This window comes from Musca autumnalis, unplaced genomic scaffold (genome assembly GCF_047663935.1).
Source record: "Musca autumnalis isolate F117 unplaced genomic scaffold, ASM4766393v1 scaffold_1, whole genome shotgun sequence".
Lineage (NCBI taxonomy): Eukaryota > Metazoa > Arthropoda > Insecta > Diptera > Muscidae > Musca > Musca autumnalis.
The window spans coordinates 18,665,153-18,684,411 of record NW_027411644.1 but is presented as its reverse complement, the minus strand read 5'-3'; the positions used below and the strand labels follow the sequence as shown (position 1 = coordinate 18,684,411).

The 19,259-nt window shown below is 32.5% G+C and overlaps 4 protein-coding genes across 4 annotated transcripts; 3 read left to right on the top strand and 1 right to left on the bottom strand.

The window, feature by feature from the left end:
- The first annotated feature begins 3,162 nt into the window (after positions 1-3,162).
- On the top strand, positions 3,163-3,477 carry LOC141391566 (enhancer of split m4 protein-like). The gene has a single exon (XM_073964438.1). The coding sequence runs from the start codon at positions 3,163-3,165 to the stop codon at positions 3,475-3,477; it is 315 nt and encodes a 104-aa protein (XP_073820539.1).
- A 3,085-nt stretch (positions 3,478-6,562) lies between these two features.
- LOC141391565 (enhancer of split m4 protein-like) lies at positions 6,563-6,889 on the bottom strand. Its single transcript, XM_073964437.1, has one exon. It carries the CDS (start codon positions 6,887-6,889, stop codon positions 6,563-6,565), a length of 327 nt encoding a protein of 108 aa, XP_073820538.1.
- A 2,750-nt stretch (positions 6,890-9,639) lies between these two features.
- Positions 9,640-9,963, top strand: LOC141391564 (enhancer of split m4 protein-like). The gene has a single exon (XM_073964436.1). The coding sequence runs from the start codon at positions 9,640-9,642 to the stop codon at positions 9,961-9,963; it is 324 nt and encodes a 107-aa protein (XP_073820537.1).
- Positions 9,964-16,966: 7,003 nt separating this feature from the next.
- LOC141391563 (enhancer of split m4 protein-like) lies at positions 16,967-17,299 on the top strand. The gene has a single exon (XM_073964435.1). It carries the CDS (start codon positions 16,967-16,969, stop codon positions 17,297-17,299), a length of 333 nt encoding a protein of 110 aa, XP_073820536.1.
- The last annotated feature ends 1,960 nt before the right edge of the window (positions 17,300-19,259 follow it).

Here is a 19,259-nt window from a genome sequence, read left to right as displayed (position 1 = left end):
TAGAAAGGACATGCAGGTAAATGAAAATCTACCAGCTCTTAGACAATAGAATTTGTAATCTATTGTTTGCGATGTACCTTTCTGATCGTGGGAATGTCTAGTGAAACTAAAAATGTTTGGTGAATCATTAAAAACAAAAGAGATTGGAGTCCTTAGGTTATTTGTTGTTTTTTCGTAACGTGTTAGATGCACACGTGTGCACGATTGAGAGAACACCTAAATTCTAACACAATAAGAATGCAAGTAAGGTTTAGGCTCGTTCCCACGCAACATTGACAATGGGAATGCTGTGAGGTAGACGAGAGGAATATTTTACCGTAGTATTTGTCACGTCTGGGATGTTTGTAGAACAATATTATTATTATTATTATTATTATTATTATTATTATTATTATTATTATTATTATTATTATTATTATTATTATTATTGTTATTATTATTATTATTATTATTATTATTATTATTATTATTATTATTATTATTATTATTATTATTATTATTATTGTTATTATTTTCTTTTTTTAATATAAGTTGATTATTTCAAAAACAGCAATAAAAAAATTTTTGTGCTTTGAGACTGAGGCTCGTGGAGACTCGTGCCTCCGTAGGGACTATTATACAACTAAGCAATGTCATTCAAAGCTATGCATATAGACATTAGGACATTATTACAGGACCATTATATGTCATTAGGGTAACATGCGACAGCTTCACCATCGCCAACGCCGATTTTATCGATGCTACATAAAGGTCGCCCAAAGAAAAGTTGTGAGTTTATCGAAGATCTACAATTTTCATTTTGACGATATTTATGCAGCATCAATAAAATTGGTTATGGCAGATGCACAGAAGTAGCGAAGCTGCTCCATGTTACCCTAATGACACATAATGAACCTCATAATATTGTCCTAATATCTATATTTTGACTTTATGTGTGCCTTGCAAGGCCATATAAGAATCATTATATTAAGACCTATAGGTGTGTTTGAAAGAACTACTTGTAATTTCTTCTTATTTGTGAAGTAAACCAGCTTAATCTCATTTCTGTTGTTTTAAATTTCAAATAAACAAGTTTTTAAAATGGGTTGTAGTTAAAATGGATTTGCTTTAGGGCAAGGTAGATAAGTGTATAGTATCGGAATTCGCCAAAAATCCTAATCAGCTCTCTTAGGTTTTTGTATTGAAATAAACAATTCCTTCTCAATTTTATATCGACACGAACTCAAGTTTTCCCCAAATATTCTTAGGAATATTTCGTGTTGATATATCATCAGTTTTGCAAACAATTAGATATCCTAATCAGAGCAGACGAAAGCGCATCGATGGATTATGTAGTGCAAGGGCATTAAAAGAAGAGAAAGTTTAAATAAGAATGTTGTTTTTTGGTTGTTGAGGATTTCGTGGGAAATATCAAAAATTTTCTGAAGGAAGATTAAAATTGTGAAATTTAACTTATCATTGCTGCGATTCCTATATTAACATCGGGCATTTCCACGTTTAGCTCACGCCACTTTTAAATATACCATTCTCAACAAAGCTATATTTTGGAATATAATCGACAATCCCTTTTATTTCCTTGTAAAATGTAGGGCCCTATATTGTAACCATTGACTAACTTCAGTTGCACTGTAACCACTTCACGCTCTATGGTTCTCTTAATACCACACCACAGGGTTTTAGAAAGATTTGTTGTGTTTTAAATGGAAATTACATACATATGCAGTCCATTTCCACACTGCCTCTACAGAATACCACAACAGACAAGTTCATTCATACCCAAAACCACTGAGCGACGTGCCTGCTTAAGTCGAAGCTTATGCTAAGTTTACATTTACGAAATCCACTCGATTTCAACTGTCAATTCCATATCTCAAACGTCAAATGAAATCTCATCTGGATTTCATTTGACGTTTAACCTATGGATTTGACAGTTGAAATCGAGTGGATTTCGTAAATGTAAACCAAACATTAGGGTATCTGTTTTGCCTAATCAATAGATAAGGATGTCGAATCACTATTTAAAATGTGCGGACATTGCAATTTATCTCTATTCCCATTAACTCTTTTGTGGCTTTGTTGCAATTATTCGACATTCACCAAGTAGTTTACAAGACAATCCAAATATAATCGAATTTAATAAATTTCTTAATTTTTTACAACAATAATTTCTCTAATGAAATCAATTATTACAGGATCATTATACCCGAAAGTGATTACTTGTAATATTCGAACGTCTATGTTTTCAACACTGTTTGCAATTTTCTTATATTTATCAAACACTACAGTGGTATCTCAATTGAAGAGGTGCGTCACAGTGATTTAACATTGAATTCGCAATTTATATCCATGTAATTGTCTCTTTATTTAAAATCTATTCACGCGCGCCATGTTACTTTTGAGTTACAATGAATACTTACACTTGCTTCTTTAAATGCGCTTCCTATGACCTTGTAACCCGAAACCTGATATTTAACAATACAAATAACAAAATCACAAGTGTGTGAATGAATCATTTGGTTTCTATCTGCCCACAGAGAGTTTGGAACAATATATTTTACCAAACCATTTATTATAAGTTGAAATATTTTCTAATATACCCCCAAACGATTATTACACCTATATGTGGCACGAGCTTCGTTAGGCCTTACAATCCTGGCCTTGTTAAGGTAAAATAATATATTTTCCAATCTTTGGAAGAAGTAGTAGTAAATTACTCCATGAGTTTTATTGCCATATTCCTATTGTCACAGTTGCGTGGGAAACATTTCGAAACATTACTGACATTCTTATTCTATTGGAATTTATGTTCTCTGTGCGCACAAGTGTTCACCATACCTGATTATGAAAATGCAACAACAAATATACAATAAAGATTCCGAATCCCTATTGTTTTTAATGATTCACCAAAAAAAAATTTAGTTTCACTAGGCATTCCCACGATCATAAAGGTACATGGAAAACAATAGATTACACATCCTATTGTATAAGAGCTGGTAGATTTTCATTTACCTGCATGTCATTTCCAACCTGATGAGAGTATAAAAGGCCAATGCAACCAAAAGTACAGCATCATTCTCACTCGATTTGTCTTCTTATAAAGAACACTCCACAAAATAAACATTCAAAATGTGCGTAGAAATCACACAAAACCAATATCACAACATGGATATCACCATCTCACAGAAGAAAAGCTCCAGCATGAAGAAGTTGTTTAAACAAATCTTCAAATCCAAGAAAGCGGCTGCCTCTGACTCTATGGAATCTTTGGAAAATAGCCGCAATGCCAGTCTTGAAACATCATCAGATTGTGCCTCAATGGAATCCTATGAAAATGACATCAATGAATCCTATGAAAAGGTGGAGGAGGAGGAAGAATATGATTACACCACAGTACCTGTTCACTTTGTTCGCACCGAACACGGTACCTTGTTTTGGACTTCTGCTGCCTATATGCAAGATCGTTGGGCCCAAGCTTAGACGAAATCTTAAAGAAATCATCATTAGATGTCTTCCACCCACTGAGATGCCTTAAACTGTTATACAAACAACAAATGAAGCTTTACAAAAAACTGTGATAATATAAGAAACAAAAAATATTTTCAAAGAAAATAATTTATATTTAAGAAATGAAAAAAATAATATATTTTTAAAATTTTAAACATAATTTCATATGAGTTTTGAATTTAAAAAAATGGTGATTGGTTGGGAATTTTATAACAATCACTGAAAAAAATAACTTGTGTAGACGTTGACACTAGAACTCTAATTATGTTGGTGTGACTACAGAATTCATGTTTGAGACAAAATAAACGTCTATGGTCATCAATGGGTCTTTCTAAAAATCTTTGAAAATCCACGTATGTAGTCCTCAATTGGTCCTCCTAAACATCTTTAAAAATCCTCATATCTGGTCCCCAATGTGTTCTCCTAAAAATCTTCAAAAATCAAGACATATGGTCCTCGATGGTATTCCTAAAAAAATTTTAAAATCCACCTATATGGTCCTCCTAAGATCTTAAAAATCCAGGTATATGGTCCTCAATGGGACCTCCTAAAAATCTTTAAAAATCCACATATGTATATGGCCCTCAATAGATCCTCTTACAAATATTTACAAATCCCCGTAAATGGTCCTCAATGGGTCCTCCTATATATCATTAAAAAGCCAGGCATATGGTCCTCAATGGGTCCTCCTAAAAATCTAGGTATATGTCACTCAATGGGTCCTCCTTAAAATCTTTAAAAATCCAAGTATGTATATGGTCCTCAATGGGTCCTCATAAAATCTTTAAAAATCCACCTATATGGCCCTCAATAGATCCCCCTAAAAAACTTTACAAATTCACGTAAATGGTCCTCAGTGGGTTCTCCTAAAATCTTTAAAAATCCACGTATATAGTCCTCAATGTGTCCTCCTAAAAATCTTTAAAAATCTAGGTATATGTTACTTAATGGGTCCTCCTTAAAATCTTTAAAAATCCAGGTATAAATATGGTCCTCAAGGGGTCCTCCTAAAAATCTTTAAAAATCCACCTATATGGCCCTCAATAGATCCCCCTACAAATCTTTACAAATTCACGTAAATGGTCCTCAATGGGTCCTCCTACATATCTTTAAAAAACCCAAACATATGGTCCTCAATGGGTCCTCATAAAATCTTAAAAAAACACTATATTGTCATCAATGAATCCTCTTAAAAATATTTAAAAAATCCACACATATGGTCCTCAATGGGATCTCTTTAAAATCTACACATATGCTTTAAATTGTCCTACTAAAAAATCCTGCATAGAGTCCTCGTAAAAATATTTTCAATTGGTTAGGAGAACGAAGATTTTTTTCAATATTTGGCCCTTCATGGCCCCTTGTAAAAAAATCTTTAATAACACTGTGCAACATTTTTAAGGTAATCTTGTGTAAACTTCGAACTGAGGATTTTTGAAAGTACAGACCCAAACGACAAGAAACCCTAGTTGGGTTTTGTTGTGTCAGATCCAGCTCGGATTTTATGGCCCCAGCTAAACATGGTTAAATATTGAGTTTTTAAAGAAATTCGGGGCTATATCTCTGAAACCAATGCTAATCTTATTCTGACCTGAAGCAAATTTGTAGATAAGGGCAAGAATAAAATATTGGGAGAAATAATGAACTCGAAAAACTACATTTATTGCCTCAAATTTTTCAATATATGCACAAATTCCACAATTTTTATACATTTCGCACCGTATCTCCAAAACCGTTAATTTTTTCTGAATGTTTTCTTTTGGAAAAACGTAAACGCCTCTATGTCGTTGTTTTCAGTACATTTTTCAACGACGATTTAATAAAAATGTCAATAATTTAGTGAAATCCGAAATGCGAGAATAAACTGTGTTTGAAATACCTGTTCTAAAATACATGATGCGAAATACCGCTGAAACAACATGAAGTAAGCATTTTAGGGTTTCAGAATGTTCTAAAGAATTGTTGAAAACTTTATTTGGAAAACTTTTTCTAATAGTTACTTGGTTCAACTCCCAATAGTTTAGCCAATACTGACCAGAATTTCAGCAATTATGTAAAATTTTCTATATTTTATATATTTTGATGCCCTAGATGGACTTTTTCTTATGTGTTTTTTTTTTCAAAAGATAATTTCTACTAGTTGAGGGCTACAATATTGCTAAAGACAGCAAGGTCAAATTCCTATTCGTTTCTGAGATAAAGGCCTGATAAATGCAAAAAAGTTTAGATTTAGCCCGGTTTAAATAAGACCATAAAATCCGAACTGGATCTGACAGTACAAAACCCTACCACGGTTTTTGTAGTCTAAATATGTACTTTCAAAAAATGCATACTAAAAGTTGTTTGCATTTTCAGTGTTGCATAGTGTAATCCAAATAAATATCATTTTGTGGGTCCCACTTGAAAACCCCACAAAATGCGTGTATTGGCGTCTGTGGACCCCCTTAAAAAGTTTTAAAATTTAACATTTTTATAAAAATGTTGTCATTTTGCCCGCAGTAGTTCCTCTTAAAATTTTATGTTAATGGTTATGCTGACATCTATCTTCATATAGCAACATCGATTCCTTCTAGTTGCACACTGGTGGTTGTCCTTGCTAATATAGTATTTAATCTGCAGGCCAGTAGAGGGCGTCTCCTAAATCTAACATGTATGAGATTCGTTGTTATTTGGCGGATTATTTTTTCAGAAGAAGATCAATTCCTTAGAACGAGTGTTTGAATAAAACTCAGATTAAAATTAGTTACTTTTACTCTGAGTTTTATTCAAAAGGTTTCTGGCACATAAGTATTTTATGTCTACTCTGAAAAATTATGAATTGTTTGAAAGATCAAAATAACTTTTGAGTTTTAATCCCAACCAAAATAATAAAACTTCTGAAATTTCATTTAAAATAGTAAAAATTATATTTTCTTTTCGTTTTTTATAAAATTAATTTTCCTAAAATATTTTTAAATATCACAGTTTTGTATAAAGCTTTTTTAAAGTTAAATTTTTTCATTTTCAATGGAAGACAGATGTTGCTGATTTATTTCGTTAAATAAAAGCCGTGGTCATCTTAAGCTTGAGCCCAACGATCTTGTAAGCCGGTTATTGGATGATCAGCAGCAGAGGTCCAAAAGAAGGTACCATGCTCGGTACGAATGAAGTGGACAGGAACATAAGTTTCTTCCTCTGCTGAGAGACGTTCATTGATGTCATTTTCAATGGATTCCATTGATGCACAATCCTTTTCAAGACTGGCATTGCGGTTATTTTCCAATGACTCCAAAGTTTCCATTGAGTCGGTAGCAACTTTCTGGGATTTTTCGTTTTTGAAGATTTGTTTCAACAGCTTCTTCATGCTGTAACTGCTGGTTTTCTTGTTGGAGATGGTGATATCCATTTTGTTGTATTGTTGAGAAAGAATTTCTACGCACATTTTGATGGCTGTGTCTGTTGTGTGTAAAGGAATGTTGTGAACTGTTGAAATGTTATGGTGAAAATGATGCTGTACTCTAACAACTCCTGGCCTTTTATACTCTCAGCACTTGGCATCATCCTAGATGTGAAGGAAAAAGGACATGCAGGTTTTAAGAAAACTACCAGATCCTAAAATACTTGTGTGTCTGTTCACTTTGTTTGAATTTCCTTTCAAATCGTGGGAACGTTTAGTAAAGTAGTTTTATTTTTATTTTTGGAGAAATGAATTGTCTAGGTTGCTGATCCTTATCAGCAAACTCTATGATCCTTTCTTGTTGTTGTCTATGCATGATTTTATATTCTGTGCACGATCATGTTTATTTTTCAAACAGACATTTCCTTAATAGAAATAGAAGTGAGCTACAAATTTTTAAATGTTTCCCACGCATTTCAGTGTGGTAAAAGTGGAAATTAGACACACCGAGTGTTTTTGTGTCCTTTGCTGTTCTTGTTCAGATAAGGTTGTGTAGGGGGGACAAATGCTTGGAAATAAGATTTTTTTGTCGTGCTTGTTTAACAATAATTGATTACAAAGTGTGGTAAGAAAGTAACGTGTGTCTTGACTTGAGTTTGTTTGTAAAGAGAAGTAAGGTTCGAAAGCATGCGCCTAACTCGAGCCTAAGCTCGTACCACACTTTCGGGGAAAATGCCAACTATTTATACCGTTGTTAAATTACTGGCAGCCTTAATGATGGTCAATTGGACACTTATGGCCAAACTGTGTTGTGTTGTTTTTTTTAAATTGACATTTTCTTCATGGTAAAACGAAATGGATAAAATGGTCACACAATCACAGTTTTTCAGGAATAGGTCTTCTTATAGATATTTTTTCTGCGTAAAATCATAGCATGAAATCGATGTATAATAAAGAACAACAATATTATCAGTTCCTTAGCACATATAAGCGTTTCGTAATTATGGGTATGAGGAATGTTAACAAATTTGTAGAGGAGATAGAGGACTATATTCTCTCAATGTTGCATGCAACATAAAAACTATTGTCATACAATTTTGGGAGGCTATGAAGGACATCAAAATATAGTCCTTCATCGATCGATTTTATTTAAAAAATTACCCGTTTTATGACCAGAAAAACTCAGTTTTTTTTTTTAAATTTAAACTTTGACTTTTTTGGTCCACCCTTTCAGTAAAATCTAATATTTTTGGAAAGAAGTGGAGGAAGGACTATATCTTTATGTTCTAAATAAGCCCACAAAAATATATGACGATCGGTTAATTCGTTTTCAAGCTAGAGTTTGGCACCGCAAAGCGCTTTTACTTTAAAAAAAGGATTTCAACAAAAAAATTCAGACACCATATTAGGATGTGCTCCTTTCAGATGAAAAAATCTACGAACATTTTTGGTAGTTTTCTTGAAAAGTGCAATATGCCAATTATATATATTCCATTGAGCGACGTGCCTGCTTAAGCCAGGGTATCAGTTTTACCTAATCAATGGAAATTGTAATTTCTCTCTACTCCCAATAACTCTTTTGTGGCTTTGTTGGAATTACTCGACATTCACCGAGTGATTTACAAGACCAATCCAAATATAAACGAATTTAATAAATTTCATAACTTTGTACAAATAGAATTTCTCTAATGAAATCCATTATTACAGGATCATTACACCCTACAGCGATTTCTTGTAGTATTTAAACTTTTATGTTTTCAACACTGTTTGCAATTTTCATATATTTACCAAAACAATATCATTGAGATATCTATTGAAGAGGTGCTACAGTGATTTAATCCTGAATTCGCAATCCAAATCCATTTAATTGTTTCCTTACGCTGTAACTCAAAATCGTCCATAGTGTATTGAAAAAATGAATTGCCCTTTTTTTCGAATCCACGAGCACTTACTTCACTGTTGAGTCATATTGAAGCCTTACACTTGACTCCTTTAAAGACCTCATTGATAGGCTTCAAACCCAAAACCATATCTACAATACAATAAAAAATAAAAAAAAAAACAAATCACAGGTGTGTGAATGAATCATTTATTTTCCACCTATCCAATAAAAGGTTGGAATAGCCTTCCAAAACACTATATTTTACCAAACCATTCATTATAAGTTTAAATATTTTGTAATAGTCCCACCAAATGATGATGATACCTCTATGTGGCACGAGCTTCTTTACGCCTTACAATCCAGGCTAAGTTTTAAATGCCTTGTTAAGGTAGAATAAAATATTTTTCTAGTCCTTCGTAAAACTAGAAGTAAACTACTTCATGAGTTTTATTGTCAAAATCCTATTGTCACAGTTGCGTGGGAAACAATTCGAAACATTACTAACATTCTTATTCTATTGGAATTTATGTTCTTTGTGCGCACACGTGTTCACCATACCCGGTTATGAACAAGCAACAACAAATATATAAAGGGTCCTAATTGTTATTTTTTTATGATTCACCTAAAAATTTTAGTTTCACTAGACATTCCCACGATCAGAAAGGTACATCGAAAACAATAGATTACAAATCCTATTGTCCACGAGCTGGTAGATTTTCATTTACCTGCATGTCCTTTCTAACCTGACGAGAGTATAAAAGGCCAATGCATCCCAAGGTACAGCATCATTCTCACTCGATTTGTCTTCTTGTAAAGAACACTCCACAAAACAACATTGAAAATGTGCGTAGAAATTACACAAAACCAATATCACAACATGGACATCACCATCTCCCAGAAGAAAAGCTCCAGCATGAAGAAGCTGTTTAAACAAATCTTCAAATCCAAGAAAGCTTCTGTTGCTGCCTCCGACTCAATTGAATCTTTGGAAAATAGCCGCAATGCCAGTCTTGAAACATCATCAGATTGTGTCTCAATGGAATCCTATGAAAATGACATCAATGAATCCTATGAAAAGATGGAGGAGGAGCAAGAATTTGAATACACCACCACAGTTCCAGTTCACTTTGTTCGCACCGAACACGGTACCTTGTTTTGGACTTCTGCTGCCTATATGCAAGATCGTTGGGCCCAAGCTTAGACGAAATTATAAAGAAATCATCTATTGATGTCTTCCCGCCACTGAAATGCCTTAAACTGTTATACAAACAACAAGAGAAGCTTTACGAAAAAAACTGTGATAATTTAAGAAAAAATATTTTCCAAGAAAATAATTTATGTTTTAAGAAATGAAAACAAAAAATATAATTTTTAAAATTTTAAACATAATTTGGTATGAGTATTTATTTCATTTTTTGGACTTTGGTGGGAATTTCATGCAATCATAGCTGAAATAATTTATTTTCAGGCTTTGGCGCAGATAGCCCAGTGATGTTCTTGCTGGAATAGCTTTCTTAGGGGCTAAATTTGAGAATGTCTAAGTATACACCTTAGGGCGGGGCGATTTGTATGGAAGGAAAAAACCTTTATGGACCCTTTGTGTTTCTGATACCTGGGATTGGAAAAAAAGGAAAAAAGTTTACTAGAGCATATTGTCGGAATCATGCTTAAGTGTTCCATACGCCATTTTCCCGTCTTGAGATAATCGCATTTTTTCAGTTTGCAAATCAACTGAGGATCTCTCTGAAGAAATAATTTTTATTTATGACTTGAATTGTTAATAGTAGTATATAGAAGAATTTTGCAAAAATTTAGAAGAATATTTGTTGGAATATAGAAGTTATAGAGAATTTTTTTAAAAATAGAACTTTTGTCGATTTGTTACATATCCACACTTATGACACAAATGTAGAATAACTTTAAACCTCTAAATCGAAAATAAAAGTTCTAATTTTTTAAATTTGTTTTAAAATTTGTAAGTTACTATGAATATTAATAGTATATAAAAATTAAAATATATAATAAAAAAATTTAAAATAAATAAATAAAAATATTCATTTCATACCTAAAAAAACTTAAGATTTCGGGATTAAATGTAGATATCTAGGATAAAGCCGACCAATAATTCAGAAAGAGCATACGGAAAAACATTAGAAAACACCTATATCTCGAAAAGTAAAAAATGACGAATTGAACACTTAAGCATGACACCAACGATATGCCTACGGTGAAAATCGAGCCTTCCGATTTTGACTTGACTTTTTTTATGCACGTTTTTGGATATTTTGGCATATAACAGCTAAACCATTAAGATTTTCGATCCAATACTAAGACGATAATTGTAGCCAACCTAATAATTAAGAACTCTCGCAAAAGCATTGGAATGCTCTTTCAGGGTGGCTTGGCCTGAAAAATGTCGATAAATGACACTGTGCTTCAAAATTTGACCAGAAAAATGCTCAAGCGTTCTGATTCAAAAATTCTATCCATGGACAAATAAAATATTGTTTTATAATACTGCACGCAGAGAAAAAATATTTTTCGGTTTTGTTGGAACAAAAATATCAATTTTTGCTCCAAAATTGTATTTGTTTTGTTCAAGCATTGTATTGCAAATCCAAAAATACAAGATTTTGCTCCAAACATAAAAAACAAAAACAACTTTCGAAATTCCGCAATATTGTAAAAATAATTAACAATACCGATTGGTAGGAACTATCATAATCTAGAATTTTTACAAAAAATATTGTCATTTAAAAAATTCGCTTTTGTTGTAGTTTTAAATACGTATTGTTATTTTGTTTTTTCAGTAGATACACAATTTAGGATTGAACATTTCTATTATTAGTTCAAAAATACATATTTTTGACTATACTCTCTCCCGTTAACTTGTTGAGTATTTTCTCTGGATTCTAGTAGCTGCATTCTTGTTTTGCTCTCTTTAGTTTATGTGTGGTAGCCGGTGAAGTTATTTGTGTTTGTGCATTCTTTGCGCCTAATCAGTTTTTGTTTGGCAGTCAAAGAAAGTGGATCAAAAAAAGTAAAACATTAGTGATTATAAACTTAGAAAAACAACATTGCAAGGAGATATTAAAGAAGAATTCCGATAATACATAAATTTTTGACACAATAAATTAAATTTTCTTGAAAACGTCGATCTATTTTGTTTTCTTTTTGTACTGAATAATGTTTATGACACGCGTTTGTAGTTTTTACCAAAACTATTGTAAATATAGATAATTTTACCGCAACTGTTCTAAATTCTAACAATATTTATTGTCCATTTTTACCAATACTATTTTTCATTGTTGTTTGACACCACCTCTTTTGAATCTCTTCTTCTACTATCGTATGTAAGTTGTTATGTGTGTGTGTTTTGTGGAAAGCTAAAAACAAAAAGGTGGTTGAAATTTACTATACGAAGAGAAAATAGAAATAGTTTTTTTTTTTAAATTTGTGTTTTTGTGAACGAATTGTCGGAATTCTATTTTAATTTAAAATATAAAGAGCGCGTTGCAACAGTCTAATAATTTTTGCAATGAAAGCAAAAGAAACGACTACTGCTGACACTTTTATTTTATTGCGTAGTTTTGTGTGTCTGTTTTTAACTAACTTTTTTATTTAGCGGGTTAAGGATTGTTTTGCTGCAGACTTTTTAAATGTAGTTAAGAAAACATAAAACTAATCACCGACAGTTATATTCAGTAATTTGGTGCATCAATACATTTCTTCAACCGATTTTGTTTTGGGCATTAAATTAATTAGTAAGTATCTTCTTTTTGTACTTTTAATAAGCTTTATTTCTAACATATTTTCTTTTTTAATTTAGCTTCAAATTCTACTAACGACTTGGATTCACAATTTTCCTGACCGAGTAAATCACAAGAAATAGTTTACCAACATGCTTTATTTGCATATCAAGAGACAAATCTTTGTTAAACTAAATAAAATTAGCGTCAATCGAAATTAAAATTATCTCAAATCAGTGTCATATAAATGTTTTAAAAATCATATATGAAATAAATAATACAATGAAACTTTTTATATATTTTTTTAAATGTAACACATTAAAAAGGTAGGTGTACAATTTTTATTCCAACCATTTCGCATTGCAACAATAAATATTGTTACTTCTGACCAAAACTATTGTGAATTGCAAAAATAAATATTGTTACTTGTGACCGAAACTATTGTAAGTTCTAACAATATTTATTATCCATTTTGACTAAAACTATTGTGAATTGCAAAAATAAATATTGTTACTTTTGACCAAAACTATTGTAAGTTCTAACAATATTTATGGTCTATTTTGACCAAAACAATTGTGAATTGCAACAATAAATATTGTTACTTCTGACCAAAACTATTGTAAGTTCTAACAATATATATGGTCTATTTTGACCAAAACGATTGTAAATTGCAACAATAAATATTGTTACTTCTGACCAAAACTATTGTAAGTTCTAACAATATTTATTGTCTATTTGGACCAAAACTATTGTGAATTGCAACAATAAATATTGTTAATTCTGACCAAAACAATTGTAAGTTCTAACAATGTTTATTGTCCATTTGAACCAAAACTATTGTGAATTGCAACCACATATATTGTTACCTCTAACCAAAACTATCGTAATTACATGTTTGGTCCAAAGCGTTATAGTGTCAAAGTGACAATACATATTTATATTTAGAACACATAATATAGTCCAGTGTGACAATAACGATTGTTGGATTGACAATACTACATAAGGAATCCAACAATATGTTAACAATATATATTTTGCTCTTGGAATATTGTTGGATCAAACATATTTTTTTCTCTGCACATGTGCAACATTTTCAAGCTAATTTTGTGCAAACAACTTCTACTGCGGATTTTATGAAAATACAGACCCAATCGACAAAAACCCTATTTGGGCTTTGTGTTGTTACATGGGGTTTAGATTTTATGGCTTCTTCTAAACATGGTTAAATATTGCTTTTAGTGCAAATCGAGGTAATATTTCTGAAACCAATTCGAATCTATTTTGAACCTCTGAAGCAAACTTCTAGTTGAGAGCATAAAGAAAATAGTTGGAGTAATAATCACCTCGCAAAACTGCTCTTGTTGCCTCAAAATGCATAATACGAGTATATCTAAAAATTCCATTATTTTGCATATTTAGCACCATATTTCCGAAACTGTTACATTTTTCTCTAACTTTTCTTTGAAAGAAATATCCACTGGAGTGTAATTGACAACTCTTCAGAGCATTCCATTCTTGTAAAATGCCTCTATCACTCTATTTCTAGCATATTTTTCAAAAGAAATTTGATAAATATATGAACGATGCATTGAAATTCCAAGTATGAAAATAAACAATAGGGTTATGACTTTTTGATATTTTTATTTCAAAAATAATTTCCTGTAGTGAGAATGAATGAGCTTTTGCCTATTAATGCCTAAAATAACGTTAAATCCATTTTATTATAAATAAAGGTTCAGCACAAACCACTTTCAAAAAAATCTTTTTTTGAAAAAATTATATGAAACGAAAAAAAATTTCAAAAAATGATTACCTATTGCACGAATGAATAACTTGTTGCCTATTAATGACTAAAATAACTTTTATTCCATTTAAATCTTGAAATAGGTCCCGCACAAACCACATTTTATTTTTATGATATATGAAATAAAGTTATATAATATAAATGACATATGACATATACATATGTAATGATATAATGATAAAATTAGAGAAAAACAAACGGTTATGTCATTTTAGTTATGTCGTGTGCTCCTATGCCCTGATTTCAGATAAATATCGTCTTATAGCCCATTTAGATATGACTTCATTAGCCGGATTTAGCATATTATCAGGTTTTATTTGCTAAATCCAGCCAAAATCTACCAGATTTCCCATACAAAATAAATCCTCGTATTGAGTGGATTTATTTTAAATCTGGCATAAATCCTCGTATACAACTCTGTTTTTTGCAACATGTTGCTAGAAAATACAAAAAGTTGCAAGCTGGCACAAGAAACAAGGTAGATGCATAGGTAAATTGCTATACTAAAAATAATTTAAAATGTAAAAATTTGTAAACGAGGCGGAAAAATTAAATTTGTTTTGATGTACAAAGCTGATTTTAATCAACCAAGACTTATATTTAAGATGTCTAAACGATAAAATAATTCGTTTATTTATTTTAGATGGGCAAACTGCGATAAAATAATTCTTTATTTGCTCTTTAGTTAGCATTAGTAGCATAATGTGCTAACATTAGGGGTGTCTTTTTACTTACCAAATGTTGCTGAAACATTTTTTCCGGCAACTTTTCCTTTATACAACTGTCAAAATCTGCAACATTAGTAATAATTATTACTAATTATCACGTAAAAAGACACAGCTATTTTCAGTATTAAACAATAAATTTGTAATTTGTCGTATGTTTTCAATTTACAGATGGGCTGATGCATCTACCTTGGTAATTGTGCTATGAACAAAAATCAGCTGACTGCCATTTAAATCCTCCAAAATGTATATCTAAATGCAATGAGATTTGTACTGGAATTATTAAATCCAGTCGAGGATTTTTGGCTAGTCTAAATGAGCTATTACAGTGACTTCAAAAAATTTTCCAAAATTCTGAAAAAAATAAAAACTTTAAATGCTTTTTGTGCGGAAGCTTTTTTATCGAATCACTTTATTATTAAGATTTTATGTAATCTTAAGTAAAAGCTCATCAACATATCATACAGGGATACTAGGTTGTAAAAAATATTGTGAACATTGTTTTAAATATGGTTTTTAGAAAGTATGATCTGAAATACAGCCTAAACAACCTGAAATAACTATTTTAGAGTTTCAGAATGTTCTGAAGAATTACTGAGTCCATTGGAAACTTTTTACGAAATTTTGCTTGGTTCAAATCCCAATAGTTTAGCTGCTATTGACCATAATTCCAGAAATTATGTAAACTTTCATATGTATATTTTACCGATTTTTATGCGCTAGAGGCAGTTTTTCCCCGTTCTTCTGTTTGACACCTAAGTTGTTCTTCTTTCGGGCTATAATGTTATTGGTTTCTGAGATAAAGCCCCGATCAGTAGAAAAAAGGGTCGTTTTAGCCCGGTTTAGATGAGGCTATAAAATCCAAAGACGATATCATAATACAAAACCCAATTAAGGGTTTTATACCTTCAGAAAATGCCCATTAGAAGTTGTTTGCATTTGCAGTGTTGCACAGTTTAAAGGTAGAAGTAGTGAAAAACAGGGGATCCTAGATTTTAAAATTTAAACGGGCATAACTTCTTTTTTTCGCAACGGATTTCTATTGATGTTTTTGCGATGTTCTAGACAGTTCATAATTATTGTCTTGGCTAAAATTTTTGTCTTAGTGTTGTATAGAAGATCTCAATTTTTTAGCTGTTATATGTCAAAATATCCAAAAAAAAACGTGGACAAAAAATAGACATATGGTCTAGTGGACTTTTTTGCTCAGTACAATCCCAACAATCAGAAACGTGAAGCGAGCATTAAGGTATTCATATAGTCCCGGCCTAATGTGGATACCTATTTGGCAACCAGAATGTCAAGGATACTTGTTTTCTTTATTTCACTACCACGGCTCATTCCAAAGGCTAACTCGTGATAACTCGAGCTTAACACACGACTCCAAACAATTCTTACGCGTGTTATTAACACTGGCACACAGACACAATTACTCGTGAGCAGAAATGATCACGTTCTGCTCGCTTCCCTAAAAATTTAAACAACCCCCCGCATTCATTTTTGGTTTTCCCAATTGCGTGGGAAACATTCCAAAATCGTATGGCACAATTCTTATTGTAATGGAATCTAACCCATCCTAAACTAACAAAACACATAGCCTCTAATACCAGACGACAACAACAATAAAAGGGATCATCAATTATTTGTCTAGCAGAATTTTGAGTTTCACTGAGCGTTCCCACGATTCGAAAGGAAAAAAAATCAAACAAAAGGACAGACACGTTATTGTTTTAAGAGATGGTAGTTTTCTCAAAACCTGCATATCCTTTTTCTCTCACATATCCAATGCCAAGTGCTGAGAGTATAAAAGACCGGGGGTTGTTAGAGGACAGCATCATTCACTCGATACCAATTCAACAGTTCACAACATTCCTCTACACAAGCATCAAAATGTGCGTAGAAATTTCTTCTCAACAATATAACAAAATGGATATCACCATTTCCAACAAAAAATCGAATACCAGCAGCTACAGCATGATGAAACTATTAAAACAAATCTTCAAACAACAAAAATCCAAGAAAATTGCTGCCGAATCAATGGAATCTCTGGAGTCATTGGAAAATAGCCGCAATGCCAGTCTGGAATCGGATTGCTCATCCATGGAATCTTTTGAAAATGACATCAATGAACGTCTCTCAGCTGAAGAGGAATTATATGTTCCTGTTCACTTCATTCGCACCGAACAGGGAACATTCTTTTGGACCTCGGCTGCAGATCAACAAATAACCTGTTTCCAGGATCGTTGGGCTCAAGCTTAAGATGAGCGAACAATTCTATAAGAAACTTCCACACCTTGTGTCTTCCATTGAAAATGAAAACCGTAAATTTAAGGAAAAGCTTTAAAAGTCTGTGATAATTAGAAAAATTTTTTTAAGAAAATTATTTTTTATAAAAGAAAACAAAAAGAAAAAATATATTTTTTTACAAATTTTAATGAAATTCATGATTTTTTTATTATTTTGGTTGGTTTTTATTTTGCTGGAGATGTGAAGAAAACATTGTAAGGTAGTCTTGCGCATTGTAGTTGTATCATAGACCGCTCCTTTTTGCTCACCTCTTATTTATAAACTGGGTAGTTTCTTTATTTTGTTAAACCAATCATTCGCCATTTCACAGTACGACTCAGTTGTTTATGTGTCAGTAGACAGCCTTTTCGGCCTTGTAGTCCATTGTTCATCAACTAAATAAGTTCATTTGGTTTTTGAGTTTCATTGTTTACCACTTCTATAAACAATGTTTCTTCAATTTGTCATTGTATTTACTTTAATCGACCGATCATGAGCGGTATAACCCTAACCAGCGTGACAGAGGAAATGATGTCACAATCAGCCAACCTGTTGGCGAAGATGGCAGCCCCATCAAGCAGGTTAGGATGCGATGGTTTGATTCCCCGTTGTATCTGAAATAATCATCAATTCCCAGTATGTCTATAAATGAAAATCGATCCCGAATACCGATGACGACTCTATGCATTGATAAAGGACTACGATTTGGAACATGGAACGTAAAAACACTATACCAAGCCGGTAAACTATCACAAGCCTGTAGGATCTTAATGCAGTATAAGCTATCTATTATGGAAATGAACGAAGTTCGGTGGAACAAAAGCGGTCAACTGAAAACAAATGGTGGACATGTCATGTATTGGTCTGGCATGCCACGTAAAAATGATACACATCAATATGGGGTAGGAATGCTGGTTAATGCCAAATTTAATATCTCCGTCATTGATTATAAATTTATTAACGAACGGACAATGTCTGTGAGATTCAAAGGCCATAAGAAAAATCTGACCGTAATACAATGTTATGCCCCAACAGAGGATGCCTCGGATGAAACCAAAACTGAATTCTACGATATTCTGCACAACACAATACGGAACTCACCAAAAAAGATTTGATGTTGGTTATGGGAGACTTTAACTCTATAATAGGAGCAGAAAACTCAAATTTGGAACATATCATGGGCAAACACTGTATAGGAGTAAGGAACGACAATAGTGAACGTCTAATTGAGTTATGTGGGATGAACGAGCTCAAAATTGGCGGAAGCCTATTTCTTCATAAGACCACCCATAAAGTAACCTGGGTATCACCGGATAACAACACCGAAAATCAAATTGATCACATATGTATGTGTCTCAGCAAGATGGAGCAATTGTCTTTGTGATGTCCGAAGTAAAAGAGGCGCTGATATTGCATCAGATCACCATCTCGTGGTTGGAAAAATAAAATTCTCTATAAAGAGTAAGTCACACAAATCGAATTGCAGCAGAATAAAATACAACACTAATAAGCTTAATATCCCTGAGCAGCGGCATACATTCTCCGAACTTCTGCATTCCACTATAAAAGTTACCGATTCTTCCAACAATGTTGACCAAACCTGGAATAAATTCAAAACCGAAGTTACGAAGGCCTGCGAGGATGGTCTAGGTCGCGATAAGAAAAAAAGGGAAGAATTCATATCAGACCAGTCATGGTCATTGATTAATAACAGAGCTTTATTAAAAAATGAAATAAACTCCCTGCGAAATCCAGAAGAAAGAAGAAGAAAACAGGCTGAATATCGCCAACTTGTTAAACAAGTAAAACAGTCAATACGGGACGACAAGAAGGCAAGTATGTCCAAGATGATTTCGGAGGCAGAGGACGCTGCTGCAGTGGGGAACATGAAGGACCTTTACAAAATTACAAGGAAAGTCGCAGGCACACAAAT

Excerpts from the sequence above, each read along its gene's own strand:
- LOC141391565 (XM_073964437.1), bottom strand. The coding sequence starts at position 6,889 with ATGGATATCACCATCTCCAACAAGAAAACCAGCAGTTACAGCATGAAG.
- LOC141391563 (XM_073964435.1), top strand. The coding sequence starts at position 16,967 with ATGGATATCACCATTTCCAACAAAAAATCGAATACCAGCAGCTACAGC.
- LOC141391566 (XM_073964438.1), top strand. The coding sequence starts at position 3,163 with ATGGATATCACCATCTCACAGAAGAAAAGCTCCAGCATGAAGAAGTTG.
- LOC141391564 (XM_073964436.1), top strand. The coding sequence starts at position 9,640 with ATGGACATCACCATCTCCCAGAAGAAAAGCTCCAGCATGAAGAAGCTG.